Consider the following 19,658-nt stretch of genomic DNA (forward strand, 5'->3'; position numbering starts at 1 on the left):
TTTTCAAAAAATTAAGTATCAGAAATCCTTTGCTTAATATGACTTCTTTCTATACATGAGAATGAAGAGCACAGAGCTCAAAGGGAGATCAATTTCTAGGGTTGCATTACAAGTCCTGACCAGCACAAAATCTGAACTCTCTCTCTCAAGTCAGGGATAATAACCCACCTGCTTACCACCAAGCTTTCCCCAGCAAACATGAGATATTACTTGGAGCACAGATTATGTCCTCAGCTCCCGTATCAGTAACATTCCTCAGGGCTATCCTTCTGACCATAAGATTGTGTATCACTGAGAATGCACATGGCTAGCAAGACAATAATTTCAAAATTTATGAAACCCCTCTGGTTTTATACAGCATCTTAGTTCATTATTTGGTGTTAATGAGAAATTTGCACCTTTGATTTATGTACAAAAGTTACTTGTTGGAAACAACTCAAAACCAATCAAAAGCAAGCATGTGTGTTTGCATGTGCATGTATGCATGAACACACAGAATCATAGAATGGTTTGGGTGGGAAGGGACCTAAAATTAATCAAACAGCTAGAGATTGGGTGGAAAAGTGATCCAGAGCAGTCATGCAGAGAAGGACTTGGGGGTGTTGATCAATAAGAAACTTAACATGAGCTGGCTTCAGTGTGCGCTCATAGCCCAGAAACCAACCATGTGTTGGGCTACGTCAAAAGGAGCATGACCAGCAGGTCGAAGGAGGTGATCCTGCCCCTCTACTCTGCTCGTGTGAGACCTCACCTGGAGTATTGTGTGCAGTTCTGGTGTCCTCAACATAAAAAGGACATGGAACTGTTGGAACAAGTCCAGAGGAGGGCCACGAGGACAATAAGGGGGCTAGAGCATGATTGCATATGAAGCCTGGCTGAGAAAGCTGGGGCTGTTCAGCCTGGAGAAGACTGCATGAGGACCTCATAGCAGCCTTCCAGTGTCTGAAGAGGGCCTTCAAGGATGCCGGAGAGGGACTCTTCATAAGGGATTGTAGTGATAGGACAAGGGGTAATGGATTTAAAGGGTGAAGTTCAGGTCAGATACAAGGAAGAAGTTCTTTACAGTGAGGGTGGTGAGGCCCTGGAACAGGCTGCCCAAAGAAGTGGTAAATGCTCCATCCCTGACAGATTTGGAACAGATTGTCAGGAGATGCAAATGGCTCTCCACCACTTCACTAACTACAAGTCCCTTTTCACAGCAGAACAAAGATTCTTGGCTGAAGCCAGACAAGCAGAATTCCCACTACAACAGAAATTGATTGAAAGCTACAGGAAGGACAGGTTTCCTTACTGCCCATGTACAGAGAAGATCTGATACAGACCAGCACAAGAACTTTTGTCTAGGCTAAGAATTCTGTAACAAACATTCCCAAAATCAAATTAATTAATTTAACCTTTGCTTAACTTCCTCTAAAAATCTCTAAGATTAGCTGCCTCATCTGATGGTGGCAATTCTGGAACACTTCCAAATACAACACAGGAGAAGATTAAGCCTTAGTGATAAACAGTAGAAAGGTTCCACAAAACACATATCCTGAATCTTAATTCAGTGCCTTAAGTACCTTTATTCTCAGTAGCATTACTAATAGATTATAAATTTTGTACCATTCAGACTTATATATTCATTATTTGACAAGGGTGAGGATGGTATATATCTTCTAATGCTAGTCCTAGTCCATCTTCATAAAAAGCTCTTAATATTAATGAAGGTAAGTTAGACTTCTGAACCAGAGATGAATAGACAAGCTATGCTAGTCCATACCACCTGAATACCCCACTGGGCTGCTTTCACAGGAACACATCATCTACATGTTGTCAGAATACACTCTGACATAGTGTAGAAGCATCAGTGCCTATATCCAAAAGCAAACACTAACATGAAAATCTTCAAGGATCACATGTCAGGCAGATCTTTAAAGAAATTACTCAAAAGATTAACCATTACATTGTACAACTATTCATCCAAAAAGGTTATTACCAAAGGTCTGATTTACTACTCCATTATACCAATTTGACATTAATTTTAATGATTCTTACCCCTTGGCCATTTCTAATAGACATCTGTACTTCCAATGTCCAGAAAGTCTGGGATACACAAAGAACTGTTTGTCCAGGCCATTCTCTTACCCAATTAATACGTGCAGTTTTTGGATAAGCTTCAAGTGCCTCCCCAATGACCTAGACAGCAAAAAAGCACACTATAACTACATGTGAAAGCAGGTAATATTCAGATTTAGAATTTAGGTTAGATTGTGTTGAATAATCTGGATTCAGCCTCAAAAATTCAACTCCATAATAGTGATAATTTTGCAAGCAAATCTGTCAATAAAGCTCAAAAGCCCAAAATGTCATAATACGAACAAGTGATCACACAAAATTTCTGAGAATTTCTCTACATACTCTAAAATGATTCTTGCCTTCAGATACATAAATTTTATACATCCAACCACAATGAAACTAGAAAGCAAGCACAAACACAATTTAGTTAGAAGTAGCATCCCACACGGAAAGTATTCTCATCTATTAATACTAATAAAACCCCAGAGCTTTTAATTTTGCAGATGATATTATTTAAACTTGCATCTAACTTCAAGTGTGTTTTCTAATAACAGAATGATTAACCTGGTTCTAGTGCCGCTCAAAGATAATCACAATGAAATCAAAACTTGCACTGGAAAAAAACTTCCAGTCTATACTACCAGATCATTTTCCTCTCATTAACAAAACCCAAGAAAGAACAGTCTTATTATCAACAAACCCCTCAACAAATTTAGATGGCTCCTCAAACAGTGAAAACAACCTGAGTGACTATCTACCACTTGTTTTGCAGCTCCAAGCCTTTTTGCTTTTAGCAATCGCTATACACAATAACTTAAAACTAAAAAATATATATCTATGAGGGAAAAATGTGTCTGTATTGACATTAAAACTATGTAAATGTTATCCATTGTAGATCATTATGAAAGTTCTGCAGTCAAGGGTAACTGCATGCAGATGGTGCTTAAACATTTCTTAGTCATGCACCTCAGTTTGCCCATGTATGCATCAGATAGATCAGGTTATTCACTTTATTCTGTACTGCTATGCCACTACAAAAATTAAACTCTTGTAAGAAAGCGTGTGCACATTCAATTACATCCCTTGACATTGAAAAGGACCACAAAAAAGACGACAATAGAGATGGTTAAACATACAATGCAGCAATGAGACACTGTAAACACTAGCACAATAAAATCTGAAGAGTTAATGGTCTTGATTAGCCATAATTAAGAGAAACAGTAAAACAATGCCCTGGGTTTAACAGTAGCAGTCATTTTTTCTCCTTAGTAGCTGGTGACGCGCTGTGTTTTTGACTTTCGGCCTGGGAACAGCTCTGATAACACTGATGTTTAGACTGGCCATAGGACTTTGTGAGTCTCATGCTCTGCCAGGGAGGAGGGGAAGCCAGGAGGAAGCAGAGACAGGACACCTGACCCAGGCTAGCCAAAGAGGTATTCCATACCACAGCATGTCATGCCCGGGGAGGTTACTGGGAGTTACCCGGAAGGGACTGACTGCTCAGTCGGGCTTGTTCAGAGGGTGGTATCGTATTCTCTTCCCTTGTTATTTCCCTTATCATTATCATTGGTGGTAGCAGTAGTGGTTTGGGTTATACCTTAGTTACTGGACTGTTCTTATCTCAACCCATAGGAGTTACATTCTTTCGATTCTCCTCCCCATCCCTCTGGGAGCCGGAGGGGGTGGGTGGGAAAGGGAAGAAAGGGGGGGAGTAGACTGCGTGGCTGACTTGCCGGCAGGGTTTAAACCACGACAGTTCTTTTTGGCACCCAATGTGGGGCAATACAGCAGGAGAAGTCTTTGAGAAAGGGAGGAAAATAATCCAAATCCTGCTGAAAGCCAGTTTTGCCATAAAACGGAGTAAGGTCAAGGGACCTGCACAGGAGATTCGATTTTGGGGAATAAAATGGCAAGATGGACATAGACAGATCCCCACAGATGTGATCAACAAGACAACAGCAATGTCTCCACCAACTAATAAGAAAGAAACGCAAGCTTTCTTGGGGGCAGTGGGGTTCTGGAGAATGCACATCCCAAATTACAGCTTGATTGTAAGCCCTCCCTATCATGTGACCCGGAAGAATGATTTTAAATGGGGCCCTGAGCAACAAGAAGCCTTTGAGCAAATTAAACGCGAGATAGTTCACGCAGTAGCCCTTGGACCAGTCCGGACCAGGCCAGATGTAAAAAATGTACTGCACACTGCAGCTGGGGAGAACAGTCCTACCTGGAGCCTCTGGCAGAAAGCTCCAGGGGAGACTCGAGGTCGACCCCTTGGCTTTTGGAGTCGGGGATACAAAGGATCTGAGGCCAGCTATACCCCAACTGAGGAAGAGATACTGGCAGCCTATGAAGGGGTTCGAGCTGCTTTGGAAGTGATTGGCACTGAAGCACAGCTCCTCCTGGCACCCCGGTTGCCTGTGCTGGGCTGGATGTTCAAAGGCAGGGTCTCCTCTACACATCATGCAACTGATGCTACATGGAGTAAATGGGCTGCACTAATTACACAGCAAACTCAAATAGGAAATCTCAGTCATCCAGGCATTCTAGAAGTCATCATGGACTGGCCAGAGGGCAAAGATTTCGGAATGTCACCAGAGGAGGAGGTGGTGCGTGCTGAAGAGGCCCCACCATATAATAAACTGTCAGAAAGTGAAAAGCAGTACGCCTTGTTTACTGATGGGTCTTGCCGTATTGTGGGAAAGCATCGGAGATGTTTTGGAGTCCTAGACGACAAGCTGCAGAAACTGCTGAAGGAGAGGGTAAATCGAGTCAGTTTACTGAGGTGAAAGCCATCCAGCTGGCCCTGGACATTGCTGAACGAGAAAAGTGGCCAGTACTTTACCTCTATACTGACTCATGGATGGTGGCAAATGCCCTGTGGCGGTGGTTGCAGCAATGGAAGCAGAGCAACTGGCAATGCAGAAGCAAACCCATCTGGGCTGCTGCACTGTGGAAAGATATTGCTGCCAGGGTGCAGAACCTGGTGGTGAAGGTACGTCATGTAGATGCCCATGTACCCAAGAGTCGGGCCACTGAGGAACACCAGAACAACCAGCAAGTGGATAAAACGGCTAAGATTGAAGTGGCTCAGATGGACTTAGATTGGCAACAAAAAGGTGAATTATTTTTGGCCCGATGGGCCCATGACACTTCAGGCCATCAGGGCAGAGATGCAACATATAGATGGGCCCGTGATCGAGGGGTGGACTTAACAATGGACACTATTGCCCAGGTTATTCATGAGGGTGAAACATGTGCTGCAATTAAACAAGCCAAGCGGTTAAAGCCTCTTTGGTATGGAGGACGATGGTTGAAGTATAAATATGGGGAGGCCTGGCAGATTGACTATATCACACTGCCGACAACCCGCCAAGGCAAGCGCCATGTGCTTACCATGGTGGAAGCAACCACTGGATGGCTGGAAACATACGCTGTGCCCCATGCCACTGCCTGGAACACTATCCTGGGCCTTGAGAAACAGATTTTGTGGCCACACGGCACCCCAGAGAGAACTGAGTCAGACAATGGGACTCATTTCCGGAATAAGCTTATAGACACTTGGGCCAAAGAGCACGGCATTGAGTGGGTATATCACATCCCCTACCACGCATCAGCCTCTGGGAAAATCAAACGGTACAATGGGCTGTTAAAAACTACACTGAGAGCAATGGGTGGGGGAACTTTCAAGCATTGGGATACACACTTACCAAAGGCCACCTGGTTGGTCAACACCAGAGGATCTGCCAACAGGGCTGGCCCAGCCCAGTCAGAACTTTTACATATTGTAGAGGGGGACAAAGTTCCCGTGGTGCATATGAAGAATTTGCTGGGGAAGACAGTCTGGGTTACTCCTGCTTCAGGTAAAGGCAAACCCACTCGTGGGATTGCTTTTCCTCAGGGACCTGGATATACATGGCGGGTAATGCGGGAAGATGGGGAAGTCCAGTGTATACCTCAAGGGGATTTGATTTTAGGGGAAAACAGCCAATGAACTTGATTGTATGCTCTTGCCTGCTATGTAATACTTTTATAGCCCATCAACTAGATGTCTTCAGGTGACCAGTGACTGGCTCTGACTTCCCTCAGACCATCATCCCAACAGAGAATGAACTTTGATAGAACCAGATGAGTTCTGCGGTAAAGGAATGATCAGAATCAGCAGGCAACAATCCAACACTGCACACAGCCTCTTCTGCCCCGAAAGACTGTTACAAGAGATGGAACCTGACATCATGGACCGAATGGACTCGGCAGCATTATAGGGATTGGTCCATGCACTAAGAAATGATCTCTTTCTCTCTGTCTGTGGATGTGGATGTATATATGCAAGAGCAATGGTATATTGAAAATGTGGGATCTGAGCATGACATGAATGGTATGGAATAAGAGGCTGATACTGTCCTGGGTTTAGCAGTAGCAGTCAGTTTTTCTCCTTCTTAGTAGCTGGTGCAGTACTGTGTTTTTGACTTTTGGCCTGGGAACAGCTCTGATAACACTGATGTTTAGACTGGCCATAGGACTTTGTGAGTTTCATGCTCTGCCAGGGAGGAGGGGAAGCCAGGAGGAAGCAGAGACAGGATATGTGGAGACAGTGTTCTCACGGGAGAATGCATAATTGGTACATAAACTCTGAATAATCCTGAAAGATACAGCAAGGCCATGAGAAGCCCAAAGAAGCTTAAGCAAGCAAGATAAGAAGAAGCTGGAATTCACTGAGTTAATGAGAACTGTGGACTGTTGGCAAGCCTTCAAGGTCAAGTTCTCACACCTGTGCTTAACCAAGTCACTTAACCAAGACCCATGTTAGTCACTAAGGGTCTTCAGGACATGTATCCAATCATAATATGCCAAATCACTGTAAGTGCATGTAAGAAATAGCATATAAGGAGTTAAGGCTTTGTCATAAATTTGGCAATCGCTTGATCACATTGATCGTCTCTGCGTTGTCCATGACTCCCATGTCAACAAGTGGCGCCCGAACAGGAACCCTCCGATCGGTAACTCGACGAACACGAGTTTGAAGGTCTGACAAAAAGGAGGGGGCGGAGAGCCAGCCGAAAGTCAGAGCTGCCCCGGCGCTGAGAAGTCAGACGTCTGCAAAGCTTCGGGAATCTCGCCCTGATCAGGTGAGCGGCCAGGGAGGAGATGGGGCACTTGCTATCCAAAGAGGAACAGGCGGTGGTGAAGCTCCTCCAGCACATTCTCTCTAAGTGAGGACTGCAATACGATAGTGCCGCCTTACAGAGGCTGTTAAAGTGGTCCCGTGATCGCGAGGTTAGTAAAGGGACCAAAGATGCACAGAAACACTCTACACTTTGGAGACTGGTGTTTGAGACTTTGAAAGAGATGAAATTGGAAAGGGCGGCGGTAGCTTCTGTATTTGCCGCCACAGCTCCAGAAGGGGCTGTCTCCCCTCACCCCCATCACAGTGCTGCAGCTCTGACTTTTGCTCTTCCTGCGGTACCTGGAACGGCGCCGAAAAAATCAACGCCCCGAGCCGATGAAAGCAAGAGCCAGGTCTGCAGAGGGCCACATACCGAACGAGAGACACCTGACAAGAAAGGCATAGCTGTGAAAGACGGAGACCCTGAGTTCAACCCAGGATCAGACTCCGAGTCCCCTGAATCCCAGCCAGATTTATATCCTCTGCTTCCAGACTCTGCCTCTTCGTCTCCCGGGTCAGTCTGCTCAGCTCATCAGCAACTACTCACTGGCCTTGGAGACGCTCAGCTGCAACAATTGATGAAAAAGCTTGAAGCCCTCGAGACTCAGATTGAGACATCTCCATCGGCGCCTCCACCTTATCCTCCGCAAAACCCCTTCCTTAAAGAAGGCAAACAGGGGGTTTGCAAAACCCCTTCCTTAAAGAAGGCAAACAGGTGGGAGAGGTATCGGGGGGCACAAATCCTGCGCACCGTTGCCACGGGTTAATCAAAGATGCAATTATTACAGGTGAATTTTCTGCAGTGGGCCTCTCTGCATATCCTGTGTTTACTACACAGCAGGGGGTTAAAGAGTGGGAAGCTTTTGATCTCAAAATAGTTAAGGAGGCTTGACAAGCAGTGACCACATATGGGTTAAAATCCTCTTATACTCAAGCTGTATATGTTATGATTTTTTCTGCGATTGACAGGAGACTTTAATGACTCCCCTGCTATAATACATGGTCAGGCATCAGGTTCAGGTTATATGACTAAAACTCCGGGTATTCTGGTCCAGTGCAAGGATTTGGAAAGGTCCTGTGGAAGTAAAACTAACAGGTTGAGGTTATATGTGTGTAAATGACAAATTCCGGTTTGCGGTGGGTGCCAGCTCGATGGGTGAAACCCTGGAAAGAGTCAGCACCGCTCCAGGACACCCCCCTTGTCAGTGATTGAATGAATTGAAATTTGAGCTCAGGACATCCGTTTTATGGATGTTTTCAGTCCTTCTTAAAGTGAAGGGAGCAACCTTTTTTTATGTTAAAGTAAACAAACAAACAAAACAAAACAAAACAAAAACAAAAAAAAACAAAACAAAACCCCACCCACCACCCCCAAAACCCCCCCCGAACCTCCAGAGAAGCGAGACCAGCGTGGGATACAGACGTATTGTGTGATTTTCTGGTGGTGGGAAGGTCTCTTTTATGCTCTTATCAAGGGTATTGGGCATATCGGACCGTGGACTTGGGAGCCCATATACAACTCATTTAAGACAGTTTCTCTGTGATACTCATGTACTAGAAGTTGGTAAATATAAGTACGTCCAGGTTTCTATAGATCTTTGGAGACCTTTATAGATATTGCTGGCCACTTCTTCCAACATAGGCTGGCCACCTGTGTCGGAATGAGTGTGCATTTTGGTCAGTATAAAAGCCCAAGCCTCATGCGATGTGGGGGAGGCAGAGCCTCTGCGGGAGCACCCACTAAGGATGAGCCTGCCACCTCGCACTGCAATGATGCTTCTCGGAGCTGGTTTCCTGTTAGTCTCTACAGGGTCCTTGTGCCACGTTCTGTACGTGGGACTGTAGTGGGAGTAATGATTGTTTGGATTTTGTGCTTCAAATACTGTAGTTGTGTGGAGGGTGCTTGTGGGATCCCATAAGTGTGTGTGTGTGTGTGTGTGTGTGTGTGTGTGCTGGGGGCAGATGGTGTTCTGTGTATTTTTTGTTGTTGGGTTCATGTAAAAGTTTTTAACCGGTAGCAGTTTAACATTTTGGGCAAGAAAGGGTTAATGCAAAAGTGCAGTTGCCGGCAGGTATTTATGGTTGCTGCTGAAGCAGGCAGGCAGCTGTAGCTGCTGCTGAGCAGGCGGGCATTTGTAGCTGTGCAAAGCAGGGTGAGCGACTTTTTGACAAAAAGCAAACAAACAAACAACAAAAAAAAACCACAAAAAAAACCTGACCTCCGATTCAGCTCCCAGGGCTCCACCAGCGGAACGGCCAGGATGGACACCAGAGCCGAGGAGTGAAGAAAAAAAACAAAAACCAAACCCCCAAAAACCCAACAAAACAAACAAACCAACAAAAACCAAAACAAAACAAAACCCAACCTCTCAATCTATTGAGGTATTGAGGCAGTTTGTAGAGACACCACAGACAAAGCCTAAAGAGCACCTGCAACACAGTGGGTGCGTGGTAGGAGCCTTGCTTATTATGCTTAAAGTAACCTGGGGGTGAATCCAAGACTTGGAGGAATAGATAGATCAGTTGAAATAAGAACCGCTAACTGAAAAAGCGAGAGGGGTAGTGCAACCACACAAGCTTTATGGGCCGTCACCTAAGCAGCATCAGGGTGGCAGAAAAAAAAAAAAAAAAGAGAAAGAGGCAATGATGCAGGAAACTCCGTGACTGTTAACAACGTGCAGTTTAACCTCTCTGCTGCTCAGGAACTGATAACCTGCAACACAGGGCTATATTTGTGTCCTCCTGCCTACAGGTCCATGGCGAGCCTGCAAAGTTTGTCAAGCCTTGCCATGAGCTATGGAGGAACCTGATGCCTCAAGGTAAGCAGAATGAGATAGAGGAAGAGAAAAGCTAATAATTGCAGAACATCACTTGGGGGCAACTGAAAAGTAACATCCTGAATATGTGTGCTTGTATTATTAGAGGCTGTGATTTTGTGTATAAAACCACCTGTATTTACTAGCCAGTTCCTAATGAGGAACTACACCTTGTATTGTATAGATTTGTCACTTGTAAAAGAGAGAAATTTGCAGCAGCTGCTAGAAAATGCCAACGCAAAAGCTGGAAAGATTCTAATACAATCGTAGTGTTATAAAGCAGGTGATGGAACAAATTAAGAGGGTGGGAGAATTCCCCTGGTAAGAAATTTCTTTGGCTAGTCCCTCGCTGCCATCAGCATCTTCAACATGCTGCTGCACCCTGTAATAGTTACTCTGCTAATGTAAATTTGTGTGTGCTTTGCTGTAGTAGCAACTTGTTACTGGATGAAGCAGGTGAAACTCTGCATTGACAACAATTCTGCATTGACAAACTCAACATTGACAAAAATCTGCATTGACTCCCATGTCAACAAGGACACCTGACCCAAGCTAGCCAAAGAGGTATTCCATACCACAGCATGTCATGCCCAGGATGTAACTGGGAGTTACCCGGAAGGGACTCACTGCTCAGTTGGGCTTGTTCAGAGGGTGGTATCGTATTCTCTTCCCTTGTTATTTCCCTTATCATTATCATTGGTGGTACCAGTAGTGGTTTGTGTTATACCTTAATTACTGGACTGTTCTTATCTCAACCCATAGGAGTTACATTCTTTTGATTCTCCTCCCCATCCCTCTGGGTGGGTGGGGAGTAGACTGCATGGCTGACTTGCCAACAGGGTTTAAATCACGACAAACGAGAAAAAAACCCAAACCTGGGCAAACTTTCAGTTTAATCTTGCCCCTTCATGCAACACCAAGTGGCATCAACCATCTCTGGCTAAGTGACATCAACTGACATCAGCAATCTCTGGCAAAAAGATCCTCAGCGCAAGTATTTTGTACTATTTAAAGAATTTTAGGTAAGTTTATGACCAGTAATTGACACCAGAACTAAAAAACTATGTAACCTTTAAAGACTGAATTCATTGGTTTAATTTTGAGGCTAGGTGCAAAGAATAAAAAGTGATTCCAGTATATGTTAATGTTAACTGAAGAAATCATTAGCCTAGAAAAGAAGAGGTTGGGACTTGTTACCTTGTGGACAGACTTCAGCATAGCTTTCTCCAGTTCAACCAGCCATCTTTCAACCTGACCTTTAGCTGCTGATGTCGAGATTGTCTCTATGAGTTCCACAGTCTCTCCTTCATGACTTTTAATGTGTGTAATATCTAATGCATCAGTAAATTGCACTTTTGCAATTCCTTCATAACACTTTTTCAAATGAGGTTGTACTCTAGAAAACAAAAACAGTATTAAACAGCTACTGACAATTTTTTTCTTGCCAATACTACCAAAGAAGAGCTAACTAAACAACCAAAAAAATCCTGAACCATTTTCTTAAATGATTATTCCAACTTTGTTAAAAAGTTTATTCTCACCAATAATTCTTGTGTACAACCCCTGCAAGATGCTTACCACAATTTTGGAAGATGATTTTAAATATGTAAAATATTACTTTTAATCCCTGTAACATATAAACTGGTAAAGATAAACAAATATCCTTTAACTGCTAACCCACGTAGAGTACACAAAATGCCATTATTTACACCTTCCCAGCAAACTAGAGTAATTATCAAGGAATGCAAGTAAAGCGACAGGTATGACCTTAACACAATACCTTTTCCCCACAAGATCTCTTGCCCTGTTCATTGCACTGTATGAGTATTTCTCTGTGAATGAGTCGGCATTTTGTTTTCATTTTCCTCCTTATTTTTGCATAACCTTGCACCAAAATCACTAAACACTATCAATTCTCTGTTTCCTTGTGCTCTTTATTTTTTTTTTTTTTTTTACAGACCAGTCAGTCTCACCTCTGTGCCTGGCAAAATCTTGGAGCAGATTCTCCTGGAAGGCATGCTAAGGCACATGAAAATCAACAAGGTGCTTGGTGACAGCCAGCATGGCTTCACTAAGGGGAAATCCTGCCTGACCAATTTGGTGGCCTTCTATGATGCGGCTACGAAACTGATGGACGGGGTAGAGCAGTTGATGTCATCTACTTGGACTTGTGCAAAGCGTTCAACACTGTCCCACATGACATCCTTGTGTCTAAATTGGAGAGACATCAATTTGATGGATGGAGCACTCCGTGGATAAAGAACTGGCTGGATGGCTGCACACAAAGAGTTGTGGTCAATGGCTCAATGTCCAGCTGAAGACAAGTAACGAGAGGTGTCCCTCAGGGATCGGTGTCGGGAACAGTCTTGTTCAACATCTTTGTTGCTGACATGGACAGTGGGATTGAGTGTGCCCTCAGCAAGCCTGCAGATGACACCAAGCTGTGTGGTTCGGTTGATACACTGGAGGGAAGGAATGCCATCCAGAGGGACCTTGACACATTTGTGAGGTGGGCTGATGCCAACCTTCTGAAGTTTAACCATGCCAAGTGCAAGGTCCTACACCTGGGTTGGAGCAATCCCAGACACAGCTACAGGTTGGGCAGAGAAGAGATTCAGAGCAGCCCTCCAGGAAGGACTTGGGGGTGCTGGTTGATGAGAAAATAAACACAAGCAGGCAGCTCAGAAAGCCAACCGTATCCTGGGCTGCATCAAAAGAAGCATGACCAGCAGGTCGAAGGAGGTGATCCTGCCCCTCTACTCTGCTCGTGTGAGACCTCACCTGGAGTATTGTGTGCAGTTCTGGTGTCCTCAACATAAAAAGGACATGGAACTGTTGGAAAAAGTCCAGAGAAGGGCCACGAGGATGATCAGCGGACTGGAGCACCTCCTGTATGAAGACATGCTGAGAAAGTTGGAGCTGTTCAGCCTGGAGAAGAGAAGGCTGCGTGGAGACCTCATAGCAGCCTTCCTGTATCTGTATTCCCTATAGGGGGCCTATAGGGATGCTGGGAAGGGACTCTTCATTAGGGACTGTAGTGATAGGACAAGGGGTAAGGGGTTAAATCTTAGGGGAAGTTTAGATTGGATATAAGGAAGAAATTCTTTCCTGTTAGGGTGGTGAGGCACTGAAATAGGTTGCCCAAGGAAGTTGTGAATGCTCCATCCCTGGCAGTGTTCAAGACCAGGCTGGATGAGGCCTTGGGTGACATGGTTTAGTGTGAGGTGTCCCTGCCCACGGCAGGGTGGTTGGAACTTGATGATCTTAAGGTCCTTTCCAACCCTAACTCTTCTATGATTCTATGATTCTAAGTCTGCATACTGGGAATCAAACCCGAGTTTCTCCACATACAGCAAAGCCTCTAAGTGTAAGATCACTTCTGCAGGAATCATCACAGAGTTAATTCAGTAAAAGAAAGGCTTACACTGAGTTACGCTTTTTTTTTAATACACTCATTCAGTATAATCCTGACTGTGGCTGGGGAGTAGAAATCTCAGCAAGAGTTAAAACTTGGCAAAAAACTTCTGAAATACTTTAATTAGGACTCCTCCTAAAAAGATAAAGCTCAGGTCAGCAGTTCCATGTGATATTCAGTTTTCTAGTGGGAAAAATCAGGCATGTTCATTTTACCATGAATTATTATATAGATTTCTGATTCTGAAAACCAGTGTATGGAAGGGTTACTAGTTTAGAAAACAGAACTGAATTTAATTACCCATATTAAAAATTACTCTGCGTTCACCTATCATAAAATCTAACAAGCAGATACTTAATGCCACAACCCTCAGTGAGAAAAAAGTCAGTTCTGGGCTCAGAAAAACAATATGACAAGACTACCTGCATGCACCATGAGTCGCAAATATAACTATTAAAAATTACTATACCGAGTAGGGTCTTTGGTCTCTGAAAGGATCTCAAGGAGTTCATCATTAGATAAGAAAAAGAATCTTGGGAAAAACAGACGCTTCTTCTCCAGGTATTCATTAAGTCCTCTGAGAATTAGCTCCATAAATTCATTGCACTTTCTCAGTTTTTCCAACATACTGTCTATTTCTGCTACTGCCAGAACGTGCTTGTCCTGGAAAAGAAATTATTCCAGATAAAAATGTTAATGCCTTCTTAAGTAAGTCAAAAAGCACTGCAGCAATTCTTAAGCAAAAAGAACCTTTATTTCAAATTCTGTTTTACTCAAACCACTGCCAGGTTTACAATTTACTAGCCACCTTCATTGCAAGGTTCACTGGAAAACTAGTTTGGCAGTTGGTATTACAATAATTTTTTGTAAAATGTAAACTGTTATTGTTGAAAATGATTTTCAAAACAGAATCAATTCAAACAACAGATTTCCCATCATTCTGTTGGAGCAACATCAATTTACACTGATTGGATTACAACTGGATTATGTAACTAAGTAGCATGAACAATTAAAAGATTTTGAAAGATGTTTCAAAGTCTACTTTCATGAGAACAATGCAGCCCCATCTTTCAAGTGGTAATCATCTCTCAGAGTTCAATGCAAAAAAAAAAGAAAAAAGAGCTTTCCTTCCATATAAAGTATATAAATATATATTTGAAATTATAAGTATTGAAATGACAAAGTTGTACACAGGCAACACTGACACTTTAGTACTAACAACTAGCAATCCAGTCTGCAAAAAGCTATTTTCTGATCGTAATTAATTTACTTGCTTGCATACGTTTTCACTAGCAAAATGAGGAAAGATATACTTGCTTTAAGAACATCAATTATATTTTTATTTCTTTTTACAGTAATTTAAAAAAAAATTACAGTATTTCTTTTTTACACCTGGCAATATACACTATTGGATAAGCACTGGGTTTCTTTTCTTTATACACTGTGCCGACAAAATGTATATTGACATATTGTGCATTCCAAATGCTTTCTACTGCTTTCCATATTAGCCTCTCAAATTAAACGAAAGCTACTGCATAAGATGAAAGTTTTCTGTTAATACAAATAAAAAAATGATTTTGCAAAAGACCTAAAGGTTTCCAAGCTAAGAGGCTTTAAAGCAATACAGCTGTCTGAACACCAGGTACTAGCATTTAATAGACCTTATGACCAATTTATAGCATAATCATCATTGCATTTTTTAATCTTGCTCACCAAGTATGGGGTTTGGGAAGCAAAACGCTACACACACTGAAAAGGAGGAAATTATACAGATTTATGATGGTGGAAGCCAAACCAAGCAAATGCTTCTACTCAGTTCCAGTAGGCTTGGATTCACCTGTGACTGAATTTATTCAGTTCTGGTTTAGTTCTGGTTCAGGCCTGTGCCAACACATTAACTGACTTGTTAACTGTGAACTGATTCAAACCCATTCATGTTGCAGTATGTAATGTTTTATAATAGTTCTGGCAAAAAAAGAGGGAGTGATTAACCCCAATCCCCTGTTCAACTTCTGAAATTCTGGGAGTACACCTTCTGCCATATCAGCACCTAAATCACACTGCATTTCCCCATATGGGGCCGGAATGACCATAGGTGAGATGGAAACATAGCTAACTAGAACTCCTAGATCCTCTCTGTTTTGCCCAGTGAGTCTGCACCTGTAAGTACACACCATAGAAGATGGTATCCAGGATTAAAAAAGACACAGGTATATTCAATAGGAAACACCAAAGAGATTGGTAGGGAGAATTGCAGACTAGTCAGTCTACTGAAGGCTTGTAAGAACTGCTGACAAAGACTACTCCAAACAATGGACTGCAGAAATCAAAGATGTATCCAGACTATTTCCATTTTGAACAGTTTTGTCAGAGACCATTACAAATATAGAATGCCCCACTCAGAAAAGTCTCTGATGGGGTTTGCAGAACAAGAGTCTCACAGAACAGAAGTATGGGTGACTCAGGCTGCAAAGGATGAGAGGTGAGAGACAGGCTAGACAGTTGTGCAAAGCCCAGAAGGAGCAAAAGGTATCTATCCGTAAGAAATAAACTCTTCAGAGGGTGACAATGCAGATCTGACCCAAGAACCTGACTACTGTTCAGCTTCAGTTTGGAGAATTTAATAATAAATTCCAAGTTCAGCTTCAGTTCAAAAACTCACAAGATTTTGAATTATTCACAATGTGCTTTCAGCATTGGTTCAATTCTCTGCTCATGTTACACATATACTTCTAACCTACTGAATTGTATGTTTATCTAACTGATCATCATGAGGGTGCACCACCCTAATACAATAATCGCAGTGTTCCTTTGTACTACATTACCTTCTGTCACTTGCCTCTTGCATCACACCAAACCCAAACTCAATAACTACATATGCTTTTCATCTATACATAGACAATTAAGCTGTCAGTATACAAATATAGTTCATAATTGGTTTTCTAAAACAGTTTTTTATGCACAAGCAACTGTGTAACTACATGTTGTCAGCAGAAAGAGGTTTTGTTCCCTTTCTTAGTGTTATTTATCATCAACAAATAGAATTAAGTGCAACTGGCAAAGCACATCAAAGCTGTGTTGCCAGTTTTATAAATGGGAGCCTTCCTGCTTGTTTTCTCTTTCATATGAGAAAAAGTCAGGCAAAAAAATACTTTATGTCTCAACACAGATTTCCTATTACAGTTCTGCTAAGGCATGAAGAAAAAAAAAGGTAATGCCATCATTCTCAGTCTTATGAAATATCAGTGTTACTTACTTCATCTGTGATACTGTGAGTGACAATTAAGGAAAAAACTATCAGGAAAACAGTATAAATCAAATGTATAAAATAATTTGAGTACCCTCTTAAGAGACCATCACAAACTCTAGTTTCCAAATGTGATTTTTAACATATCATAGGCTCATATGCAGGCTCTATTTTTTTCTTTCTTTCTTCCCAACAAAGACAGTAAAGCTTCAGTATCCTAGATTTTTTTAAATATATGCAAATCACTAAGTAACTTAACCCTCATTAATATGCATTGCTTAAACTAGGTATTTAAAATTAAGGAATAACGTGTGATTGTTCAAATTTGTGATGAAAAGCTAAGCAAATAGAGGATTTTTATAATACACAGCAATTTTATAGTACAATGCAAAAAAGCACAGACAGACTCAAGTTAGCTGTATGATGTAAGAAAGGCCATTCATATAGATTGGGGAAGAGCATTCTTTTAAGCCATGAAATTAAGCACTATATTTGTGGAAACAGACTGCCATCTTCTGGAAAACAATGCCTGCTTGTTTAGCCAAAATCAGCTTGAGATTGTTAAGCTTCTAGTCTGGCATTTACATTCTCCTGTACAAAAAAGAGATTCATCTTTTTTTCTGCAGTGATAACACATATCACATTTAAAAAATACTTTGTATTCAATTAGCACTGAATATTTGAAGATTTTCTCAAAAGAGATCATTCAGCACACAGTATCCAGAAATATAAATCTAACTACTGAAACAAAAATACATTCTTACGAATTGATTCTAATAACTATGCTAACTTCTGGAAAGCGTCAAAGCAGACTGACAAGACAGTAACATTTGAACTGCCAAGCATGTGCAGTAATAGCATCTGAAAATTGCCTTATGCATGGATTTACAGTAGATGAGAATAGTACTTTTGAAGCAAGTTAAATATCTAAACAGTTTAAAGTTACAGAGGCATCTCTACCATTCAATATGCAAACAGCATTTTTCAAATGGAACAATCAGTACTGGACACAGTGCTCTAGACGTGGCCTCACCAGGGCAGGGTAGAGGGAGGACCACCTCTCTCAACCTGCTGGCAATGCTCTTCCTAATGCAGCCCAGGATATCACTGGCCTTAGCCACAAGGGCAGACAGCTGCCTCATGGACAACTTGTGGTCCACCAACACCCTCTCCACAGAGCTACTTCCCAGAAGGTCAGCCCTTATCTGTACTGATGTATGGGGTTATGCCTTCCCAGGTACAGGGCCATGCACCCTATGAGAAGACATTGGGAGAGCTGGATTTGTTCAACTTGGTGAACAGGTTGCCCACAGAAGTGGTAAAAACTCCATCCCTGGCAGCATTCAAGACCAGGCTGGACAGACCCTTGCGCAACATCATCTAGGGGGAGGTGTCCCAGCCCATGACAGAGCGGTTGGAACTAGATATCTTAAGGTCCTTTCCAACCCAAACTGTTCTATGATTCCAAGTGGAAAGTGAAGAGCCAACTTCTCAGCAGTGCAACAAGGGGCAATAGATAGAAATCTTTGCCTGGGAGGTCCAGCGTGGACATTAGGAAAAAAAGTATTCACTAGGAAGGCACTGCAGCACTGAATTCTCTGGAGGTAATTCCAAGAAATGTCTGTCCTTGGAGATTTTTGAAATTTGGCTACACAATGCTGTGGCTGACCTCATGTAGTGCTGGCAAAAGTTCTGCTTTCAGAAACAAGTCAGGCTAACAGTGGTGGCCCCTCCCAATCAGTATTTCTATGGTCCTATGTGAAACAGTTCTGCAAAATTATTTTTTAAAGAACCTAAGAAAGGAGGCTAAGATGAAATAGAAAGCAGATTACTCTGTTATCAGAACACACTACAAATTCACTCTATATTCTTAGGACAGCAGTACTTACCTCTAAAACTGATTTCATTACTTCTTTCCATGTCCTAACCACAGTAGTGAATCGTCTACTTTCTTCAGGCATCTGAGCCATGATGTCGGGAGAACTGAAAATTGGCTCCAAATAAAGCCAAGTAGCCTGTACCTTCAGCCATTCATCCAGGATATCCTGTACCAACAACAGCTTTCCTTCCCATTCCCTATAAAACAGTATTAGTTTAAATGCATGAATTGATACTTCCTGTAAAACATTTTCAGTTGTCCTGGTTTCATCCAGGACAGTTAATTTTCTTTCTAGTAGCTGATGCAGTGCTATGCTTTTGTCTTCACTCTGAGAACAATGCTGATAACACCCCAATGTTTTACTTGTTGCTCAGTAGCACTTACCTGATCAAGGTCTTTTCAGTCTCATGCTCTGCCAGTGAGGAGGGGCACTGGAAGCGGGAGGAAGCAGAGACAGAACACCTGATCCGAACTAGCCAAAGGGGGATTCTGTACCAGAGCATGCCCAGTATATGAACTGGGGGGAGTTACCAGGAAACCCGAATTGCTGCTCAGGGTGGGCTGGGTATCCGTCAGCACCTGGTGAGCAACTGTATTATGCATCAGAGTTGTTTGTTGTTGTTTGGGTTTTGGTTTATTTTATCTCTCTTTTTGTTATTTCCCTTTTCATTATTATTATTGGTGGTAGCAGTATATTATACCTTATTTTAATTATTAAACTGCTCTTATCTCAACTCATGGGTTTTATCTTTTTTCTGATTCTCCTCCCCGTTCCATTGAGGAGCAGGGGGAAGTGAGCAAGCGGTTGCATGGTAATTGTCAGCTAGTATTAAGCCACACCAGCAGACTGCTATAGTCTTTTTGGAAATTTGCATATTCAGCAAGTGCAACAGGTATGTTTTAAGATACCAACAGAAATTATATTCACCTAGCCTGATTTCCTGCACAAGAAGTCTACAGTAATCACCTCTGTTGATTTTGCTTTTACCAAGAGCTAGAGAAAAATGCAGCTTTCCAAGAGGTAAGTTAGGCAGCTCAGTTAATTTGCTTCCACCAAAAATACACCATAATGAAGA

At 42.4% G+C, this 19,658-nt stretch overlaps 1 protein-coding gene across 3 annotated transcripts in view; it reads right to left on the reverse strand.

Moving 5' to 3' along the window:
• DNAH7 (dynein axonemal heavy chain 7) overlaps positions 1-19,658 on the reverse strand; it is a 115,628-nt gene that overhangs the window by 70,525 nt on the left and 25,445 nt on the right. For all 3 annotated transcript variants that reach the window (XM_062619643.1, XM_062619642.1, XM_062619644.1), the window contains 4 exons: positions 18,593-18,779; positions 13,926-14,119; positions 11,239-11,437; positions 2,038-2,178 (listed from right to left, as the gene is read on the reverse strand). In XM_062619643.1, coding sequence (XP_062475627.1) covers positions 2,038-2,178; positions 11,239-11,437; positions 13,926-14,119; positions 18,593-18,779 — 721 coding nt within the window. The remainder of the gene's footprint in view (positions 1-2,037; positions 2,179-11,238; positions 11,438-13,925; positions 14,120-18,592; positions 18,780-19,658) is intronic.

Source organism: Pezoporus occidentalis, unplaced genomic scaffold (assembly GCF_034315485.1).
Source record: "Pezoporus occidentalis ecotype Australia unplaced genomic scaffold, CSIRO_AGI_Poc_V1 ctg213, whole genome shotgun sequence".
Lineage (NCBI taxonomy): Eukaryota > Metazoa > Chordata > Aves > Psittaciformes > Psittacidae > Pezoporus > Pezoporus occidentalis.